The following is a 22946-nucleotide window of genomic DNA, read 5'->3' on the forward strand; positions in this document are numbered from 1 at the left end:
AAATACATTCCTTTTTATCTATTTATTTTCCCATGAATGTAATTCTAGAGATGATAATGGCTTATGTTGTCAGAAGAAGGAAGAGCTTATTCTGTGAATGGTAGTAACGATGAATAGATGTAATCATACATTTTGGCCACAGCCGTTTCTCTAGTTTCATTGATCTCCTAGGGAAGTCTTGAGAGACTGCTATTCAGTGACTTCAAAATTACACATTTAGCTTTGACTGCTGTTGGTACCTCTATATTGTGGAGACTTTCAGAGCAAAGTAAGTCTCATGGGTACAATTTTATGTTCAAAATTTCCAATATTCTTCTGAAAAGTAATATTACTTTTTTTTGCTTTTTTTTCAGCAACAAGAGCAGGATCCAACTAATCTATATATTTCCAATTTGCCACTTTCAATGGATGAACAAGAGCTGGAGAATATGCTGAAACCTTTTGGGCAAGTTATCTCTACAAGAATACTTCGTGATTCCAATGGCACAAGTCGTGGGGTTGGCTTTGCAAGGTACGATGGTAGCTGTCTTTTATATCACTTCATGAATAGTATCTTCAGAACAATTATAGTTAAAGTAAAATGAAGGTGCTTAGCAAAGGAAAACAGTATCTTACCATGACAAGAAACTCAAAACAAAGGTGGTAGGACTGATCATTTAACCAAAATATTAATGGGTCAAATAATATTCAAGGATGCATGGCATGCACCTATTAGTACTGTAATAGAGAATTGTGCAAATGTCAAATATTGGCATTAACAGCTTATTATTAATGTACCAGCCACAAAAGACAAAAGTGTATGTTTAAAGGTGGGTGTGGTTAAAGAACATAAGATGTTATAGTCTAAATCAGCATGGCAGCTGGGGCTGATGGGAATTATAGTCCAAAACTGCTGAAGGGCACCAGGTTTGGAAAGGCTGGTCTTAGAAGAATGGGTGTGGGGCCTGACTTTTGAAGAAAAAAGGGTTTTCACACCACACTTGCTTTAAGGTGCAATTTGAATTTTATTGCTCTCTTGCAGTTACAAGATGAGACACAACTGACACAAGGGCAATATTGACTTATTAGACAATATTAAACTGCAATCAAACAAGTTGTTAGTTGCCTTCTATTCCAATCCTAATATTGCTGCCTTATTCTTTGCATGTTTTTAATTGGCTCAGTTATTTTAAGGGTTCTTACACAATGAGTACTCAGAAATAATTACCCAGTATTGCCATATCCATACAAAGGTAATATACAAAGTTGAATTCGATTAGTAATTACACACAAGAAACCTGTTAAACTAAATAAGGAAAACTGTGTTCATACCCAAGACAAGTTGTCTTTCCTTTTTAGATAGTTCCAATGTGCAATGAGAAAAACACTGCCATTTGAATGTTTACTTTCAATCTTTAATAGTGGAACGATGATTGGGGGGAAGCATAAATCTTACCCCAAATTTATTTTTTCAAAACACACAGTTAAAGCATCCTTCTCACACACATACAAAAATGTGCAAGCACTGCATAGAGCTTGTAGAAGGAGCCGGGGAGAGACAGTGAGATAGACAGATATGGACACAGACATAATTCCAAACCTTAGGAAGCTTCTTTATAATGAGTCAGATCACTGGTCCATCCATCTCAATATTGACCAATAGCATCTCTCAAGGAGATTTTCCAGCCATAAATTCTGGGAAGTGAACCAGGAACACACTACATTCAAAGCATGCGTTATAGCACTGAGCTATGGCCGCTCCTCCTGGTTTGGCACTACAGGATTCATCTTGGGTTCATCTACTAAGATTCACTCCCTCCCTTTTTGTCAGAAAACTGCAGTTGGCCCACTTTGCATGTGCTGACAAACAATGGCCAGCAAACCATGAGAGAAGACATCACAGTGCACAAAGGGATGAAGGGAGTGCACAAGTCATGTTTATCCACATACTGCCCAAGCCTTGTTTTGTCATTACGACAGGACTGGGCTGGAGGCTTTGTCATTGTGACCTAATAAGAAAGCAAAACATGTGCAAATCAATATTACACAGTTATCTCTTTTTTTTTTTTTGTCTTTTACACAGGATGGAATCGACAGAAAAATGTGAAGCAGTAATTGCTCATTTTAATGGGAAATTTATTAAAACACCCCCAGGAGTTTCAGGTAGGTCTAAGTATTCTTCTGAAAATGTTACAATCTAATGATTCCTGTAACTAGATTATGCAAGTGGCACCTGCATAACGCCACCTCTAAAAGGAGTGTGAACAGCACTACAATAACCCTGTTACATACTGTCTGGAGCCCTGAAGAAGGACACTCTGTGCTATTCAGGCCCTTGGGGGGCCGAGGAAGAAATTTCAGGAATGCAGAAGCATCTCTTCTTTCTTATCTTTCCCTTGAGTCCTTCCCCTGTGGGCTAGTGGGCTTGTAGATCCAATACGAATTCACACACCTTTACTTGAACATCCAAATCATCATTCCCAGAATGCATTCATGAGGGCACATGCAACTTGTGAACTGAGCAAGTGAGCATAGTTGGTAGTATTTCTGTAATCACAGCCGCATTTTCTTTACATTATAGAGGTTTGCATATAATAGGAGAAGCACTGAGAATACTGTAACTCTGACAAGGGAAGGTAGCTCTCTGAATTTGTATTACACAGCCCCAGTCCTGAGTATGGGCAGAGAGATTAAGGGTGCTGTTGATTCCAGTGATCCAACTACTGTGTTTGTAGTCAAGCATTATGCCATTTTCTGGAAAACCATGTGAGTCTGGACACTGAAGACCCTGAATATAGGCCATTGCTACTCTGAGTATTGTAGCATTCTGCTGCTTTACAAGGATTGCTCTGAAGCTTCGGGCACAGGTCCTCCCAACAGCTGTAAATAGTTCTAGATAAGATGTGCAGGGAGGGGAACAAATAAGGCTTCTATTTTTAATTAGTCCCCTTTTTCCTGTGGCTTTGCAAGCTTGTTCAATAGCGCTGAAGGTGAATGAACCTCGATGAGAAAACCTGATACCCAAATACCAAATGATGATGATAATTTTAGATCCCCCTCTTCCTGTCTAAATTAACTTGCGCCTTTCTAGTGCAAAAAAATTAGCAAGGAAACAAAAAAGGTCCATGAGGTGTTCTCCTAATGCAGCTTAATTTATTCATTTGCTGCTGTGAGACTCCTAACCCATCTTATGATGGAAAGCTGTCAGCTCATGATAATTGATTGCACTTCTTACTATGGGCTCTTTTGAAGCCAAGAGTTGACACCCTTTTACTATCAGCCTCTGCCAGGGAGTAGCAGATTATTGCTGGATTGGACTAAATTAATATGACCAGAAAGACAGAAGACAATAACAGAGTGAGAGAGGAAATTTACTATACAATAAATAGTGCTTTTCTTTGACTTTCTGGGGATAGTAAAATTGTATCCTATAAGAAAGAAGAGACATAGTAGCATTCATGGCAGAATGCAGGTGAAGAAATCAAAGGTAAGGTATTCATATTTATTTATTTTTCTTACATTTATATCCTGTCTTTGTTTCATCATGGAGCCCAAGGCTGCATACATGTGATTCTCTGGTGATTGTTCATCCAGGCAATGGCCATCCTCAGACCGGCTGAACTTCAGCAAGGTCGTGACCTCATGTACCTTCAGACTATATATCCCATGTTTTGGTTCTCTCTCCTGCTCCCCCCCCCTCTCTAGTGTGGGTGGTAGCCACACATTCTTCAAAATGGGGTTTCAATGTAGAATTTCCCAGGATGCCCCCAGTGCAAAAAAAGAGAAAGATAATATACTTCCTTTTCCCATGTTACTGCAAACACCCGTTGTTTAGGTAACTGGGCTGACTTAGCAGCCAGCCACTTTTGAGCAGCCTGACTCTGACCAGCATAATACAGTGGTACCTTGGGTTACATACGCTTCAGGTTACAGACGCTTCAGGTTACAGACTCCGCTAACCCAGAAACAGTGCTTCAGGTTAAGAACTTTGCTTCAGGATGAGAACAGAAATTGTGCTCCGGCAGCGTGGCGGCAGCAGGAGGCCCCATTAGCTAAAGTGGTGCTTCAGGTTAAGAACAGTTTCAGGTTAAGAACGGACCTCCGGAATGAATTAAGTACTTAACCCGAGGTACCACTGTACACAGTTTGATGGGACAAGGTAAATTAACCTTTGCTGTGCCATACTCCTACCATTACTAAGAAACTCTCAGTTCTCATGTTACAGGAACTAACCTTTAACAGACTCTACTGCCTTTAGAGGCCATTTGGGTGGTGCTATACAAATAGCAGCAGACTTAGTGACAAATCTGGGTTGAGGTTAGTATCACTATTAGGAGGGACATGGCTAATTCTTCAAAGCACTGAAGGTACCGAGGATTGAACCTGGGACTTCCCTGCAGGCACTATAGCACTTTCCCAGATCTTCTAGAATTTGCAGCATAATTTTGAATGGTTGGTTATTTGTGGTTGACTTAGCTCTTGTAGGTGATCCCACATGGAGGCCTACGGGATCTCCCTTCTCAGAGCAGGTTGTCAAAGCCATTTTCTACTACACCACATTCCTTTTCTCATAATTACATGTGCACGTGCACACATATGCCTTCAGCTGACCTTGTTATGTTACTGGAGTCCTATGTGTGTCTTCAGTCATCTGTCTCATTTGACCTTCACTTTGTTTCTTGGCTTTGTGAGAGAGGCAGGCATTGCTTCACTCCCAAGTTCAGGAGACGCACCATTAGCAAAGCTCTTCCCAGGTAAAGGACAAGGAATAATCTGCAGCATGAGAATGTTTGCAACGCCAAGTTTCACAGAAACTAGGGTAAATTGGCAAATTTCAGTTGGATGGGGGAAATGTTGTAATGGACGGAGAATCCAGAAGATGGCAATGGAATAGGTGTGGGAGGAGGAGGAACATCTGTTTAAGAAAAGCATGCTGTCATAGTGCAGCTTAGCTAAAATAACGAGAGTTTGGAACTGAAAATGGAATAGCTAAATAGTTTTATAAGAAAGGAGGTCGGGCCTCCTGGATAGTGTGAAGCAGGTCAGGAAATTCTTGTGCAAACAGACTCAAGGAGACTAGACCAGCTGGTAAAAAAATACACGCATACTTAGTTTTAGTAGGTTTTTTTGTAAATTTGTATGTGGAAACACTACGTTAAAACTTCAGAGCGCACAAACAGATCGACTCTGAAGATTACACTTCCTGCCATAGTCTCAGGCACAGCCTGTGGTAGCTACAAGGTAACATTAATGCAGCCTTCCACTACCTGATGCTCTCCGGATGTTTTGGATTACATCCTGTTTCCTTCAGAGACCAACCAGATGCCTAAGGGAAGTCTGCAAGCATTGGAGCCCAACAGCTCTCTCCTGCTATTCTTCCCCCATCAGTCATCACTCACCACCAGATCAGACATCATCCATGTATATGTGGAGCTAGGATATTTTTGCCTCAATCTTTTCCCTCCAACTTGACTAGCAGCCATTGCATTATCCTTCATTAGCTCATGGTAGCAAATTCCATAAGTTTTAACTGTGTGCTGTGTGAAGAAGCGCTTCATTTTTTCCATCTTGAATATCCCAACAGTCATCATTAGATGACTCAGGGGCCTAATACTTTATGAGTGGGAGAAAAACGTAGCTCATACCTGCTTTCTCCATAGCGTACATGATTTTTTAAATGCCTGTATCATTTCCCACTTTACTCACTCCCCTGCCTCTTCCAAAAAAGATATTGTAACTTTTCCTCATAGTGGGACTAGCCCAGTTGCAGCCATTTTGGTTTTCCGTTTTCTGCACTTTTTCCAGCTCTACAGTATCCTTTCTGATCCAAATTGTACACCGTATTTCAGGTGAAGTTATACCATAGATTTGAATAAAGGCATTACAATAGTGGCAAATTTTATTTTTCGATGCCTTTCAAATGATCCCTAACATAGAATTAGCATTTTTCATAACTGCCACACTGGTTTGACATTTTCATTGAACAATTAATTCATCACAATCAATGTTAGAAATGTGATTAACAAATATAATAAATAATAACAACCTCATCCCTGTCCTGATCATTCACCACCATCCCATGCCCCCATCAATGTGGGGTTAGTAAATTTTTTGCTTCAGTGCTCACCTTCTTGCACTTACCTATCTTGAATCGCATTTGCCATTTTAATGCCCATTCACTCAGTTTAGCCATTCACTTTTGGAACCGCTTACAATCCCTTTTTTTTGCAGTCTCTTTCTGGTTTTAACCACCCTGAATAATTCTGTGTCATATGCAGACTTGTCTGCCTCACTTCTTATGTGGATCATTTATGAACAAGTGTGAAGGCGCTGCTCCTAATACAGGTCCTTGCAGGGAAATTCCTTCCACTGTGAGAAAAGTCAGTCCATAAAGGGCTTGTCCTCTTATCCTGTGACTGCCAATTTTACTCAGGCACATTTAGTGGGGAACATCATCAAATATTTGTTTGAAAGCCCAAGTGTACATTGCTGATTCAAACAGCACATAAGAATGTGAGTTACCATTTTAAGTGCAACTCACAATGCTGTCAAAACCACAGCAGGAGGGGAATTGTCACAACACCTTGGAACATTCAAGCTGATGGTTTGATTCTGTGCCACCCATCCATGATCTGAGTTTTGTTTTTAATCCTTCTGACATACACAATTCTAACATGGGTTGTATATTTCGTGAAGCAGCACATTTCTGTAGGCATCTTTGTCTGTCTAGGATATTACCTAACTGTGAGGTAATTTGTGAGGAACGAAATTATTAGCAAAAAGTGTGAGAAGCCATGACTACAACAGCATTTCCACTCAGTGATTAGGGATAACAAGGAAGAAGAGAGAAGGACTCTATTTCAGCCAGATGCAGGTGGTGCATTTAGGTAATGGGGTATGACTGAGACAAGCATTGCCACTCCTGAAATTGTCCTGTGTTAAACTTCAAAAACAGAACAAGAACTATAATGAAGGACATGAGCGCTTGACTTGGAGCTTGGAAACTGGGTTATTGTGTTTTACCAGCTTGCTTAGTAAACTCAATTCTTCAGCCTGGGTTTCATGTCTGTAAAATAGGAATAATACCTGCATGGGTTACCTGCATATGTTATCAGATTAAGTAAAAGCCACCTGCTAGCTCATCATGCAATATGATACTTCTGTAGAACAAGACAGAAAACGCTGAAAGTCACCTTTCTGGCTTGCGCAGTGGAAAGAGTTAAAAAAGCACTCAAACTGGAAAGAGTTAAAAAAGCACTCAACCCTTTTGCAGCATCTTTGTATCTATGCCCTTAACCATTGCATGGTTGTCAAAAGTAATTTACTCTCTCAGAGAACCCTTTTCTGTAGAAATCTGTGGTACTGGAACAATACGTAAGTAAAGGGATGCTGTTGAAACACTCAAAGGGTGTTTTCATTTAACGAAAGGACCAGACATGGAAACCATAGAAATGAATTCAAGTGGCTTCTGCTCATAACTTGCCACTTTTTCTTTTGAATGCAGAGCTCAGAGTTAGCCTTCCAAGATTCTGCTGGCTTCGGAAGCATGCCAGAACATATATTGTGTGTCCTGAGAGCAATTTATAGTGTCCTCATTAAAAAATTTATATAAGTAATCCAACCAGAGCACCTACGTAAATAATCTTCAGTGAATACCTGTATCTAACTAGTTTCTTTCATGTGTTGCATAAAGTAGCACAATAAACATGTAGCTTTTTTTGATGGCCATTTTGTGCCAATCCTAGGTCTTCCCACACAGGTTTAAATGTCGTTTAAGTCATTTAAGTGACTGACCTCAGCCCTAAAGCTGTTTGTTTGGAAGTAAACCCCATTGGTTTCATTAGGGCCATTGCACACATGCACCTCAATCACTTAAGTGCATGAGTGAATAAGCCAAAGTAGACTTAATACCAGAGGCAAAGAAAACTACTTTTGTCTCAGATACAGTATTTTTGGATGAAGTTGAGTTGGACTAGCTGCTAGCAATGAAGTGACAGAGCACGTAGGTGTGACTTCGTATATAGCACATCTGTAACCAGAAACTTATATTGAGGGGAGAATTCTCTGTAAACCAGGGGTTGGCAAACTACGTCTCTGGGCCAGATCAGGCCCACCCGGCCATTTAAGAACCCACCACCCGCCGCAAAGCCGAGACTCTCGGCGATCGCAGCAGGAGGAAGAGGCCAAGCAGTGGTGGCTCTGGCACTCAAACGCCGTGCCTGGTTTACCTCAGTGGCTTTTGCTTGCTTACTTACCCAGATATCATTAATATTGTTATTAGTATTTGTATTGTTTTGTGCCCCCAGAAGCTGAGTGGGCGTGGGGAGTTAGATGGTGGAAGGACAAAAATCCTCTTTCCTCTCTTTCTCTCTGCTTTCCCACCAGCCTTTCCCCTCTTGTTCTCCCTCTAAGTCAGGCCATTGGGGAAATAGTAGTAGTAATAATAATAATCTTCCTCCCATCGCCATCGCCGCCACCGCCCTAGTGCTCCTGTGGGCCAGAGACCAGAGTGGATGAGCTCACTCTGCCTACCCACCTCACGAAAAGCAGTGGCGGCGGCAGCTCTTTCTCTAGGCGGGGAGGAAGCCTGTTTCATGCCACCACTGCCAACCCTTTGGCAAATGAGGCAGGCGGCAAACCGGGAAGGTGGCTAGGGCGGGGTGGGGGGAGGACTACTTGCCCCCCTTGCCTCTTCTTCCAGCTCCACCCCCCTGGTGCTGCTTTCCCCAGAGCCGCCATCTCTCCTTCGCCTCGGCTGTTCTCTGCATATTGAACTTGCTTCCCTTTTCTCTGTGGGGCGATTGTGGGTCTGTGTGTGTGTATGTTTTGGGGGGCGGCGGGAGGATGAGCAGCATGGTAGTGGGTGAGCTTGTCTGTTGAGGAGCCTTCCCCACCCTGCTTTAATGCACACTATTTTATTTTATTACATCTGCCCTTCCCCCACCCCATTCTTCCCAGTGTGCATAGGAATTCATTCATTATTATTTTTTTCAAAATATAGTCCGGCCCCCCACAAGGTCCAAGGGACAGTAGACCGGCCCCCTGCTGAAAAAGTTTGCTGACCCCTAGTGTAAACCATTTGTCAGATTATTTTTTTGATCATAACATCAAAACAGATTCCACACTGCAGACCCTTCCTTCAGTCTAGAGCTCATTGTGCTCTGATGCATCTGTGGAGCTCCTAAAGAAATCAGGCTTTCCAAATTACATCAATTAATGCAGCAGCTCTATGTATCCATCCTTTTTCAGCTATGGCCCTTTGTTGAAATAATGAAGAAATGTCACATGTAGGTGTGTTGGAGTGCTTGTATCTACTAAAACATAGCAAATCTTTGCAATCAGGATGTTTGGGAATGCATGAAAACACTGGGCACTAAGCATGTATCTGAATGTTATGGCTTCCAAGCAAAATAATTTGGGGAAAACCTACTATGTAACATCTTTTCACAAGTGACAACTTTTGAAATGTACTTTATTTTGATATCACAAAGGTTATTATGTAGACTATTCCTAAATGGTTTGTTTTGTTGTTGTTTTAGCTCCTGCAGAACCTTTGTTGTGCAAGTTTGCAGATGGAGGACAAAAAAAGAGACAGAATCAGAACAAATATATACAGAATGGAAGAGCGTGGCACCGAGAAGGCGAGGTGAGACTTGTAAGTCCTCCTCTCAACCTTTAGTTAGAGTGTGTGTGTGTGTGTGTGTGTGTGTGTGTGTGTCTATAGATGTGCATTAAAAAAATAATAGTCACAAAGAGATGTGCTGCCTTGGTGTCCTCCTGCATTGTTCAATGGAATATTACAATCCTTCATTCTGCTTCGTTACTTGACATATTTAAATGCACTGTTTAAAATATTGGGCCATATTCAACCAACTTATTGTGTTAGCGGAAACCAGTGCTAGGGTTCCCATGAGTGCAATGGGAATTCCCGCCAGCAGTACTTCTCCCCCTACACACCCTCCCTGAATCTGTTCTTGAGGGACTGGAAAACTACCAGAACAGTGCACTATGGGAAGGGAGAGGAGATAATTCCATGAACACACACATTTCTATCTCCTTAGTCCTATGTTGAGTACAACCCATTGTAATTATATGAATGCAACCCATTGTAAATATTTTATACGAATGTATTTTCATTTGCCTCTGTGTGTGTGTGTGTGTGTGTGTGTGTGTGTGTGTGTAAGGCTGACTTTTCTTAAATAATTCATAGTAGCTCACAAACAGACTCAATAAAAACACCAGCAAAGTCAGTAGATAAATAGTCAACTATCTGTAACCAAATCAGCATGATATAATTAATCAGGGGAAATCCAGGAAAGCAGAAAATTGTCCGTTTTAGAAAAGCAAGATTCACTGACCCCAGAGTCCTTATTTTTAAAGCCAGCTTTTAACCTGGTGTCTGAAGGCAAATAACACTGGAGCCAGTTGGGCGTCCCAATAAAATGGCTGCAAATACTGAAATTGCCCCGCTGCTAGTACATCACTCTAGAACAGCCTTTCTCAACCTGTGGGTCCCCAGATCTTGTTGAACTACAACTCCCATCACCCCTAGCTAGCAAGGCCAGAGCTCAGGGATGATGGGAGTTGTAGTCCAACAACATCTGGGGACCCACAGGTTGAGAACCGCTGCTCTAGAACTTACTGCACATAATTTAACATCTCAACTGTGTTCCTGCACACTGTTTCACGTGCATGTAAGCTGGGCCTTTTTGAGTCTTCATCAAAGCAGATCTTACCAGCAGCCTCTCAAAAGAGATGGTACTTTCTTTATTTAAGGTATTTATAAGCCGCTTAATTACAAAAGTTTCTTAGTGGTGCACATAAAATTAATGAAAAAGTATACAGTGGATACACACATGGGTCCAATGGTACTTTGGAGTATAATTGCAGAGCGGCCATTGCAACGTAGTAGAAGCAAAACTGTCCTGGTGTTGTAGGGAATGAGGAAGCCCTTGTATATTCAGAAGCTCTGTGTCCATGCAAGAAGCCTCTGGATTGGGTCCATAATCTTTTAATGCATAAGGGAGATCCAAAACAGGTTACTTACTGCAAATCACTTGCGCCAACAAAATTTCACAAAACATAAGGCACTACTGGCAACCTTGACTATTTCAGACAGATGGGCTAGTGCTAATGTTTTGGTTTGGAGTGGTAGCCAGTCTTTTCATTGAGTATATGTTTTATCCCTTCCCTAAAGGCTGGAATGACACTTACGTATGATCCAACTACAGCTGCTTTACAAAATGGGTATGTACAATCAGACAATAAATATAAGTTATTCCATGGTGCCCTTTTAAAGGTATTAATAAAGGTGTTTGTGCTTTTAGATTTTATCATTCGCCATACAGTATTGCAACAAACAGAATGATCACTCAGACGTCTATCACGCCATATATTGCTTCTCCAGTTTCTGCATACCAGGTCTGTATTTCAAGATGGAAGGATAAGCTATTAAAATACTTGGTAGGAATTTGTGTAGAGCTCACATGAAGGCTTTGTGGAATGCAATACCTTACCATTTTTGTCATTCTATGTATAAAACAGCCGGAGATCAGAAAGGAAACACAAGAAACTTGCTTTTGAAGTATTCTTGGTTTCCTGTAGGACAGAAATCAGTGTGTGGAGTATGATGAAATAGAAGCTTGTGCTGCTTAATTTGACGGCTAAGGCAGATGTCATAGTGTTTTTTTCAGTGAGGAGACGAGTAATGGCAAGACTAGCTTCTGTGAAAGAGAGCTTGCTTACCACTTTCAAACATACCCTGCAAGTGCACAGTAAACTCCCCCCCAAAACCTGGTTCAGGTCAGCTGTTTTAAATACACACTGCCTGGAGGCGCAGGGACACTCTGAAGAGCATTACACAAGCGAAAGACCTCAGCCAGTCTCAATGGGGAGAGATGGATGGTTGCAAGGAAGCAAATGTCCTGCTGTTTGCTTTCCTTTGACTCAGCTCAATACCCCACACATAGAGGAATTGGCACTGAAGGGGGAGAGAGAGCTTTTGCTCATCCCCTGATGCCAAGACAAGTTGCTACAGTGGCTCAGAGTCGATGAGGGTGATGAGCAAGCTCCCCTTCTAGCCCCAAACTCATCACAGGCGGTTTCTGTGGAGGTCTGACCCTACATCCCATGAGTTCTCAGGACACTTTACCAGCCTCTCCAGGATTTATAGGCCACTAGATTAGGAGAAATGGGTGGGAACTGGTAAGGGGAATCCTGCTACTCCACTTACTCTCAACCTCTCTTGAGTCCCTTTGTGAGTCTCTTTGTCTTTCTCTTTCTAAAGACACTGAGCATGGGAAAGACACTGAGCATGGTTTGGGAAGTGGGGTTGAACTGCTGTGGGTGAAGGTTGTCCATGCACACTTCCCCTCATGCTTCCAGGAAATATCTCTGGTAGCAAAGGTCAAAGTTGTGTGTGTTAACACTTGGCCCATTAGAAGAGGAAACTGTTCTGGTTTCAGGGAAGAGAGCTTTGTTCAGCCAACACAAGGTCCTGCGGCTCTCCTCAGGGTTAGGATAGGCTGAATGCTGGGCTGGTCACAAGGAGAGCAGTAAACCCCCCTGCCCTCACTGGAGCTTCCATACAGAAAAGGGACTCTGGGGACATCTGCGCCACATCTCATTTGGGTATGTTAGCCACTTCCCCAGAATTCTCCTGCCTGCAAGTTCCCAAAAGCAACCGAAAAGGAGGGCTCAAGAGAACATGCAGTGAAAAGTGATGGGTGAGATCAAAGAACAGAGCCTCCATCCCTCTGCCTCTCCACTTCTCCACTAACCTCCCCAGAGCTAGGTACAGGAGGGAGTGGTAGAAGGATGCATCACAACTCTCCTCTTACTTCAGGTCCTCAGTTTGATTTTTTTTTTAAGGCAAATTTTACTTACACTTGGTTTTCCAGTCAGTCTCTAAACCTACCAAACTGCCAACTCAGTATGTTGTTCTAATTCTAATCAGTACTTATTGGAAAAGGAAAGCAGCATTTAAACACTCTTGTTTAGTTATCCAAACAAAGAAGGATCTAGGGCTGCAGTTGTATGTTGTGGAATAGCTTCTTCTCCATTACCCCGCCTCCCAATTTCCAGCTGTTCCTTATCAGACCTAAGGAACAATTTCCCCTAGTTTCTTGAATCTCTACTTTTCCCAACTAGCTGTTACTTTTACGGAAGATTTCCCCCTCCCTTCAAAAATAAAAGCAGAATAGCTGCTGAGCATATTTATGAGAATCTTCTGCAGTTAACCTGCCATCGCAGTTGGGCATTCTACCAGGGCTCAAGCCATCTCTGATAATGCAAATCTCAGTCGGTTGGAGAGAGAGGAAACAGATGTTACCACTTAGCAGAACCACTCCCTCTCCATGCTCTCTGAGAAAAGCACACAGAGAAGATCACATCCTGTACTCTGGCTGTCTTTGTGATGTCGGAATAGGATTGTCAGTGTTCGGCTTGCTGCATGCTGAGTAAAAGTGAATATTGAACTGATCATACTTTTCATTCCAGTTCTTCCTAAGAGTGAACTTGAGGAACTGGAGATTTTTCTCTTTACTCTCTGTGCCATACTACCACCATCTCAGATCCTCAGAGCTTCTGTTGAAATTGTCTGTGCATAATATTTTTTTTGGGGGGGGTGCACTTAATAAGAGAAAGGAGAAGGCTGTGATTTAATTCAGGCTTTTCCCATTCTTGTGCTTCAAAAAGGGTTATTGCAATTCTTAGCACTTGTAGGCAGCAATGAAGGCCAGAACAATGAGTAAAGATGAAAGCATGATGCTTTGAAATGTGTGTAATATATACATTAAAGTTGTGAATATTGTTTTCTTAACAAAACAAAACCTTTTCATTCTCTACAGAGCCCTTCATGGATGCAGCCTCAACCATATATAATGCAGCATCCTGTAAGTTTGCATACTTTCACCTATGTCAGCTTAGGATCAATATTCTTATTTGTTCCTCATTTTCATTAGTTATTTCTTTCTCTGGTGGGTGCTATTTCTTAATGCCCACACTAAATAATATCCAACTGGTATGGCTTTCTGCAGCCCAATAATAGATAGCCTAGCCTTATGCCAAGTCTTCCTAGCGTTAACAGTAGAATCTTGATGGGTGGCTATTGAATTGATTCTGGCAACATCCAATGGAATGAAGTAATAACTGGGAGTAGTAGAGGGGGGAGAGGGAGAGCTGTGCAATGGGGGCCAGGAACCTGTGGCTCTGCAGATATTGTGGATGACAACTTCCATCATTTCTGACCATTGGCTGTGTTGGTTGGGGCTCATGGAAGTTAGAAGTCAAATTTTGATTAAAAGACAGAGGTAAGGAAGAGGTTAATGTAAACAAAAAGCTGCTTGGTCCTTCTAGTATTGTCTACACTGACTAGCAATGGCTCTCCAGGTCAGGGTCTCTCTCAGTCCTACCTGGAGATCCTGGAGATCCAACCTTGGACTTCTGGCATGTAAAGCAATTGCTCTACTAGTAAGCTACAGTCCTTCCCCAGGTAAAATAGCCAAGGTAATTAAGAGTTTCTTGTTGAAGAAGCATATGCACGCACCTGTACAGAGCAGGGGAGGAACAAAGCTCCATTAACATATAAATATCGCACAGACTATACATGCCTCTTAATCTCCTACATTGTACTGCTGCATGGCAAATGCAAAAGAGAACCGTATTCATACAGCAATGACAATACACATAAAGGTTTCTTGTGTTAATGTATGCAGTGTCACGGCTTGCAAACAATAGCACTTTAGAATCTAGCATAGACAAAGTATTGGTGTTGATCTCCGTACAGCTATCAAAATCCGAATTATCTTTGATTATGCCTTTTCTACATATGAAAGCAAATGCAATTGTCTTGGACACTTAGATTCTCTTGATACTTCCTATTAGAATAATTAGAATAGCTGGATTCGTCTCTCACAAGTGCAATGATAGCACTTAACAAATGTTCCAAAATAATAAACAATATGCAAATCGAAAGCAAAGCAGTTAAAGACAAGGCACTGAGATTGCTGGGCTATTATGCTGCATCATGTAAGCCTCCCACAGATGTATAGTTCTGACACACAAAAGCTCCCTGTCTGTGGTCTCTAAAGGTTAGGGTTTGACTTTTTCTATGTGCACATTTTTGACACTGAATTTAATTTAAAGAACCTTGCAACCTATGGGGCAGTGATACCCCCCCATATTTGTGGAACACAGTGCTTGTGTTTTAATTCCTTACCCCAGTACAATCCACAGTTCTCAAATGACTTGGTCAGAAAAAAATCCTATTGGCAGAACATAAAGAGTCCTGCCAGATTAGACCAAAGGTCCATCTAGTTCAGCATCTTGTTTCTCACACTGGCCAGCCAGATGCTTCAGGGAAGCACGTAGGCAGGAAGGACATGGAGGTCATAGTTCTTCATTCCCTTACTCTTTGAGAGCTGCTCCAGATTAAGGTGGTTGAGGGGTACTTTAAGTTGGGTACTTAAAGAAAAGCAAATTTAAGCCATGGATAACAATCACCAGGCATGTTTTGGGTTGCCTGCAGTCTATCACTGGCTGCTGAATTTCACAGGTAAAATGCCAACAGAGGTGTGATTGCAACTGATTTTCTCAATACCAGTTAAAATCCATGCCCACACTTGGAACGTAGTAGGCTGAATCGAGCATTACAAAAGTAGAGGGAGAGGCTTTCCTCCTCCTTACCCAGAACACACGCAACACATCAACCACCTGCAAACCTCTCCTGAGTGTCAGAGGAGCCACACTGAATATTTGGAATGTGCCAGGAGAAATTGCTGGTAATTAGGCAAAGCAGCTTGTGCAGTCAGATATCTGCTTCGGTGAAACTGGGCAGAGCCCATATTCTTCTGTACAGTGCCCAGTATAACATTAATCTCCTTTAAAGTCCTAGCTGGGAATAACTTTAATAGCTGATTCCAAAATTTCTCCAGTTTAATATAAAAGAAAACTTTGTTAGCATTGCATTCCAAACACATAGTCTTAACGCAAAACCTTTTGAAGTATGTTGAACCCCTCAAACTGAACTCAAATTCTTTTATGGGATATCAGGAAATCCTGGAGGAAGGAAAACGGAGGTGAGGGTTGGTGAAATAGTAGGTTCATAATCGGGGGTAGTGGGGTGGTGGGTGGGAAGAAACAACAAAAATACCTAAGGGAAATATTAGGCGCCTAATAAAATCACTGGAAGGGGTTCAGTGTATTTCAATACCCTAATAGTGTTCTTTTCCCCTGGAAGAATGTTATAAATAAATAAAAACCAGTGTTGTTTGTTTGCATCATGAGAGTGTTAAGATAAAGCCAACTCGGAGCAGAATTAATCCCCTAGGATAAAATTTTGTTCTCTGGCCCAACAGACCCATGCAATGCTTTGTAACAAGTGTTTGTCTTGAGATATAAACAAGCAGGGAAGTGAGAATATTTCAAGGACTGCGGGGAGGGGGGAGAATCCCAATGAGATGCAACTGCAAAACATGGAATTTTATACAGGATAATGAAGTTCCTGGTGATGGATTGGATCCCAATTAGCTTTGCTAGTTTTGTTTTTCCCCATTCATTTCAGTAGGGGAACCCCTGATAACTAGAATCTCTAGGCATTGAGAGGGTTAGACTGACATCACTGTAAGACGTTATCCCATGAATGAACTGTAGTTTCATAAGGGAGCTCCAGTTCAGAGTAGAATTTTTTCTGCTACAAATCACATGGGTTCTTGGCGAAAAACACAAACTAGAGTGACTCATTGGTGCAGGATTTCATGTATACTCTCAAGTCTTTTCTGACCCATAGATGGATCTTACTATTACTGTATTTGTCACATAACCATGTTTTGCTATCAATGAAGTGTTTCAATTGCACGCACCTTTACAAAAGAAAAATTGAACATGTGTCAGTAAAATGTAAACCAACAGAAGCTGTGTACAACTTTACTGCTTTAATCTGAAACAATTTCCCCCCACTCTTACAGGGCACTGTATTAACTCCTTCCATGGACCACACCATGTCACTGCAGCCTGCATCAATGATAAGTCCACTGACACAGCAGATGAGTCACCTTTCATTGGGCAGTACTGGAACAGTACGTGGCAATTCTAATAATAATAATAATAACACCCAGAAAAAACTGACATATTTACTATATATTCTGCCCGTAGGAAAGACATTTAGAGTATTCCATCTGTCACATTTTGTTTTCACTGACCAGTAATTGCATGTGCATTATAAATCCATTTTCTATTGCAATGCATCTTAGTCACTTGGGGAAATTTTACTTTTAATATTAAAGAAGTAAAACTTGGCTACTATTGACAGCTTTGAGCAGTGTAAGGCTGAATCTTGCCGATCTTCCTTAATCAATCAGAAAAGAGGGGATGTGGGGCTTGGACGAGGTTCTCCACCAAAATGTGTGATCTGAACTGTCAATGCTGATAACACTACTGTGGATGTATGTTTTTGGATCACAGCATAAATCATCCTGTCATCTCCTTGTCCCTAGGCTGGAGATAAGAATTGGCATTGCCAAATGGACCCTCTGTCCTAAAGGAAGATGTATTGCCAGTGTCTTTAGAAATATCACTCTTAGCAGCAATTTTGAGAAGACCCAATTCCTTTTCTTCTTACATCCTAAAGCAAAAACAAAAACCAATGCTGTTGGGCTTTCTATGTGTTTTGAATTATTTGGGTGGTATCCAAAGACAAGCTAATGCATGTGGAGGGCATGCATCATTGAAGGGCTGCATTATGTTGCTGGAATGCTGCATAAGAAAGGTGAAATTCAAAGATGGTCTTTTCTGTGCAACCTCATGTAAAGGAAGTGTTGTGCAACCTGTTTATTAGATCACACTTTTGAAAGCATTTGTGGAACACTACTAGTGGCTTAGGGACGTGGGTGGCGCTGTGGGTTAAACCACAGAACCTAGGACTTGCCGATCAGAAGGTCAGCGGTTCGAATGCCCATGACGGGGTGAGCTCCCGTTGCTCAGTCCCTGCTCCTTACAACCTAGCAGTTCGAAAGCACGTCAAAGTGCAAGTAGATAAATAGGTACTGCTCTGGCAGGAAGGTAAACGGCGTTTCCGTGCGCTGCTCTGGTTCGCCAGAAGCAGTTTAGCCATGCTGGCCATATGACCCGGAAGCTCTACGCCGGCTCCCTCGGCCAATAAAGCAAGATGAGCGCCGCAACCCCAGAGTCGGTCACGACTGGACCTAATGGTCAGGGGTCCCTTTACCTTTACCTTTACTAGTGGCTTATCTCCCATCCTTTCACATTTGTTTTGGGTCAAACCATCTGTTGTGTGTATTAGTTTCATTTAGCTGAATACATTAATCTCTTTTTCCTTTGCAGTACATGCCTGCCACAACAGCTATGCAAGGAGCCTACATACCCCAGTACACACACGTTCAGACAGCAGCTGTTCCAGTTGAGGTAGTTTTTCTTTTTAATGGGAGAGTCTTTTAGTTAAAATCCATCATTTACATCGTACATAATGTTTCAATAAATGTAACTTGCTGAAATGACATCAGTGCTGCAATAAGCAAAAGATGTCATTGGTACGAATCCTGTATTTGCCATACCCCCCCCCCCCGAGTGCTCTTCAGGAAGGGATATAAACTATGGAAGATGCACAGGCAGTCAATGATAAACCTCAAGACAAATTTACCCTTTGTAATATCAGAGCTAATAATTAGATGCTGTGTGTCTCCTACTTCTAATTTCTTTTCTTACAGGAAGCCAGTGGTCAACAGCAAGTTACAGTAGAGACGTCCAATGATCATTCGCCATATACTTATCAGCAAAACAAGTAATTGTGAGGTAAAGTTGCTTTCATGTTTCTTTGAAAAAATTAATTGGAGGGAAAATACTCTTCGTGTAGTATATTCAGACACTTCCAACCATTTTCTGGAGCCTTTTTGATGTTCACTTAATAATGCAACAAATTGAGAAGCTGCATGCATGTTCCATAGGTGCCGTACACTTGGTACATTGAACATCTTCAGAATATCTGTGACTTACCAAAGTTGGCTTGTATGAACTATCAGTTTGTCAAACATATTAGAAAACTGACTTAACAACTCCAGATAATGTGATTTACCAAGTTCTCTGATTATGGTTGTTGCAGCGAATTGTTTAGTGCACTGAGCTACTGGATCTATAATTTTCATTGGACCATTGACCCATCCCCATATACATTAAATCATTTTTTACAATAAGCTTTTAAGATAAAGGCACCACCTAAATATCATACATTTGTTATTCAAATAATAATTTTATTACTTGTACCCTACCCATCTGACTGGATTGTCCCAGCCACTCTGGGCGGATTCATTGCTTCATACATGAGATTCTTCATTGCTAATTGAAGATGGCAGCAATACTTTAACGAGTTAGTGGCAAAGAGAAGCACAATCCTATAGGAAAGTCTGTGCCTGTGAATAGGAGGACAACAAAGTAGGTGCCAGGCAGATCTCTCTAGGGAGGCCAGAGAGCACCACCACAGAGAAGGCTGCTGACCTTGCCTCACAAGGCAAGAGAACCTGCAGAGCATCTCAGCTGTAGCTACAGGCACGCACATATGGAAGCAAGTGGCCCTTCAAGTATCCTCAGCCTAAGTCACAAAGGACTTTTAAAGGTCAAAATCAGTTCTTTGAATTGGACCTGGAAATGGATGGGTACCACTGCAACTGGCGTGGTGATGATGGGCATGATCCTAATGGTGGGCATGATCCTAATGCCCAGTGTCACTTAGTTATCTCACAACTGCAATCTGAACTAACATCAATATTCAATGTATCTTCAATACATTTGAGTGTTGACCCTGAGGAACTTGAGTCTTTTTGAAAACCTTATCTTATTGTAACTTGGTCATGAATCTGCCCCACAACAACATCCTCTGCCCTGCACATGAGGCCTATTTGAAGGATCCAGCCTGCATTTGTGATTGTAAGTTGTTTTTAAAAGCTTGTGATGTGTTTTAAATTGTTGTAATGCACCCTGGAATCTTAGGGTGAAGCGGAGGTAATAAATTAAGTGGATGCTATTGATGTGGAAAAGTGTGTCTCCTTCCTCTATGCTCAGATCAGTATAGTTTCTCCATTCTATATGCTTAATGCAGTCCCAGGAACCAGAAGTACAAACCCTTTGGCCAAAGTAACCACATGCAGAAATCTGCCTGTACACACACAGGCACAAAGAATATGTAGTTATCTGCTTTTTTTCTATTTCTAGACTCGCAGAGTCAGGTCACACAGGCTATAAACGCTATGAATCAGAAGAGTACAACTGAATTCTACTTTTTCTTTTTCTCTCCCTTTCAGAAATGTGTTGTTGACCTCGCCTGGAGAAGGATGCAAAGGCTGAAACAATCATGGATTTTACTGATCAATTGTGCTTTAGAAATTATTGACAGTTTTGCACAGGTTCTTGAAAACGTTATTTATAATGAAATCAACTGAAACTATTTTTGCTATAAGTTCTATAAGGTGCATAAAGAAAAAGAAAAAAAATCCTTAAATTCATCCTAGTAGCTGTTTCCCTCCCCCTCCCCCCTTGAACAGGTTTATTTTAGTAAGAAATTTTTTATCAAGTATTAACGACGCAAAAAAAATAAAATAAAGGTAAATAATTAAATAAATGGGGGGAAATCTGTCCATGCACAGATTGCAATGGAGACATGTTCACGTGCATGACAGAATCAGTCTCTTGGTTTGTTTTTGTTTTTGTTTTACCGTATTAAGATTTTGTTTTTGTTTTTTGAAGTTTAAACTAGTAAAAACATCCATGCCGATGTTCTGTGCTTGCCGTGTGAGTGTTGCTATAGTGCAGTGTTGCAGTTGTAGGGTCTATTTTCATAGCTTTCTCTCTCTCTCTCTCTCTCTCTTTTTCTTTTAAGGTAGTGTGAAGTGTCTTATCCTTTTTCTATCAATTCCAATTTGCCTTAACTCTTTTAATGCTGTAGCTGTTTCAGTACGTAGTCCAAACTAATGGTGTAGAATGCTTTTGACCAAATGAGCTGGTCTATTATGCCTTGTAAAACAGCAGGATAGGGCTTTTAACAGGTAGTCGATTAAAATTGCTGAAAAATTTGGCTTTTAAAAAATGTGTAGTAGGTGTTTTTAATGATTTTGTTTCCCCTCACATAATAATGTAAGGTTGTGAAATGCAAGATTGGGGGGTAGGGAAATGTTTTGTGTGAAACACATTTTCTGACTGGGGAAATTTTAATAGGATAAATTGTTTGTAAGGCCTTATGCCAATTAGTTTTCCTCTGCTAGTTAGGAACTCTGCTGTATGATGCAATGTAAAAAAAAAAAATCTTTTTGCCTTTTTCCAGAAGATAATTGATGTTCTAGTTTTAGGGTGGGGGAGTTTTGGGGATGGGGAATCCACAGAATGTTTCTGTCCTTCCTTTCTAGTAATGAATAGTGCTTTAGAATGATGCTGTGCAGAGAAAATAGCAAATAGAAGCGTTTGCTTTTACAGCAAAGGCGAAAGCTAAAAGACTTTTTTCAAAACATAAGCTGAGATGTAAGTAGAAAACATACTAGATTGGGTACTAGCTCTCTATATTAGGTAAATAAAGACTTGGCACTTTTTAAAGGTAACTTTACCAAAGAACAAAGAGCCAGTAACCAATAATTCTGATTTTGTCTCAGCAGTTATGTCTTCTGTACTCTTTTAATTTTGTTGCCGGACCAGTTTGCGGTTAGAAGAATGTGCCTTTTTTTGTACATTTGCATTTAGGTTTTATAATTTTTAATTGATGTATGGACACAAACAAACAAACAAAAAGCATGAAGGAAGACTTGGATCCAAGCAGTGCCACACTTTACATCATCACTACAAGTGTTAAGTGTAAAGAAGAAGAAGAAGAAAATACAATTTTGAAACTATGAAATTCCTGATTTAACAAATACACTGTTATTTGTACTTTTTACATATTTAGATGATAAAACTCACTGCTATTAAAGCTCATTTTATTATGATCGCATGTGTATTAAATCAAACGGTAAATTAAGTTGTCTTCCAAAACTGTGTACTTGTCTGGTCAGCTGTGTATGATCAGTTATCTACCTCAAGGCTTATTTCCTTTTGTAATGGGACAGGTTGCTGGCCCTCCCTGTTACCACAGACCAAATCATCCTAGCTCAGGAGCTAGGCCTAAGCAATTCTTTCTTTTCACTTATTTTTTTTTAAAGTTTTTAAATTTTATGTGAGTATTCAAGTACAGATGTCAGTGACATTTCATAGTTTCAAAAGTCAATGCTGCTCTGAGAAGTGTAGATTCTAGTAAATTACATAGTCATAAGAAATATGTTTGTTTCTTTTTGTTTTTGTTCTTTTGTTTTTTTAAAAAAAAAGTTTAAAAAGTTGTGGTATTATTGGTTCTATGCTCCCTGGAATTGACTGCTTTGTCAAAGTTCAGACTTCTTGCAACTCATTCCCTATAGCTGGTGTATTTCCAGATGTGGGGGAGAAGATGTGGGGGCAGGCAGATATTTGCTACTTGATGTTTTATTTCAATTAGCTAAGCATTAGGGTTAGAGGGAGGGAATAGATGCTGCTAGAAAAGTCTGAACTAAGTGCCATACTCATTATCTGGGTAAGATTTGCAAAATGTAACCTCTGTACATAAAGAAATAATCAGTTACTTAAACATCACATAGTAGACAGCCATTAAATTATAAAAAAAATAATTTATGAAGAAAGACCTTTTGTACAGATTGAAAAAAAAAGATTTTCATAGAGATATCTATATGATCAAGAGAGTTAATTTTTTATTTTTGTTTTGCTAGTGCCACAAACTTGCCAGTGGTAACTTATTTGTCCGGTTCAAGATACTCTGTCATTTTGTTTCCTAGGACTTGTTGTTAAATGCCAAAAGACATTTTTGAACTGTAAATTTGATTAGATCATTAGTTTTTTCTGTTTTGTTTCTTTTGAAAACTTTTGAATAAAAAAGATCAAAATATAAA

At 40.7% G+C, this 22946-nt stretch overlaps 1 protein-coding gene across 4 annotated transcripts in view; it reads left to right on the plus strand.

Annotated features, from left to right (window-relative positions):
* The window catches only part of RBMS1 (RNA binding motif single stranded interacting protein 1), a 128462-nt gene extending 105516 nt beyond the window's left edge, over positions 1-22946 (plus strand). For 2 of the 4 annotated variants that reach the window (XM_083579542.1, XM_083579540.1), the window contains exons 5-14: positions 354-511; positions 2063-2142; positions 9519-9634; positions 11177-11226; positions 11307-11400; positions 13827-13871; positions 16944-17054; positions 18319-18399; positions 18702-18786; positions 20289-22946. In XM_083579542.1, the coding sequence (XP_083435668.1) occupies positions 354-511; positions 2063-2142; positions 9519-9634; positions 11177-11226; positions 11307-11400; positions 13827-13871; positions 16944-17054; positions 18319-18399; positions 18702-18779 (813 nt within the window). In that variant the 3' untranslated portion in view covers positions 18780-18786; positions 20289-22946. The remainder of the gene's footprint in view (positions 1-353; positions 512-2062; positions 2143-9518; positions 9635-11176; positions 11227-11306; positions 11401-13826; positions 13872-16943; positions 17055-18318; positions 18400-18701; positions 18787-20288) is intronic. The other 2 variants (XM_083579543.1, XM_083579541.1) reach the window with 1 other exon arrangement.

This window comes from Podarcis filfolensis (assembly GCF_964270895.1).
Source record: "Podarcis filfolensis genome assembly, chromosome: 1".
NCBI classification, from domain to species: domain Eukaryota; kingdom Metazoa; phylum Chordata; class Lepidosauria; order Squamata; family Lacertidae; genus Podarcis; species Podarcis filfolensis.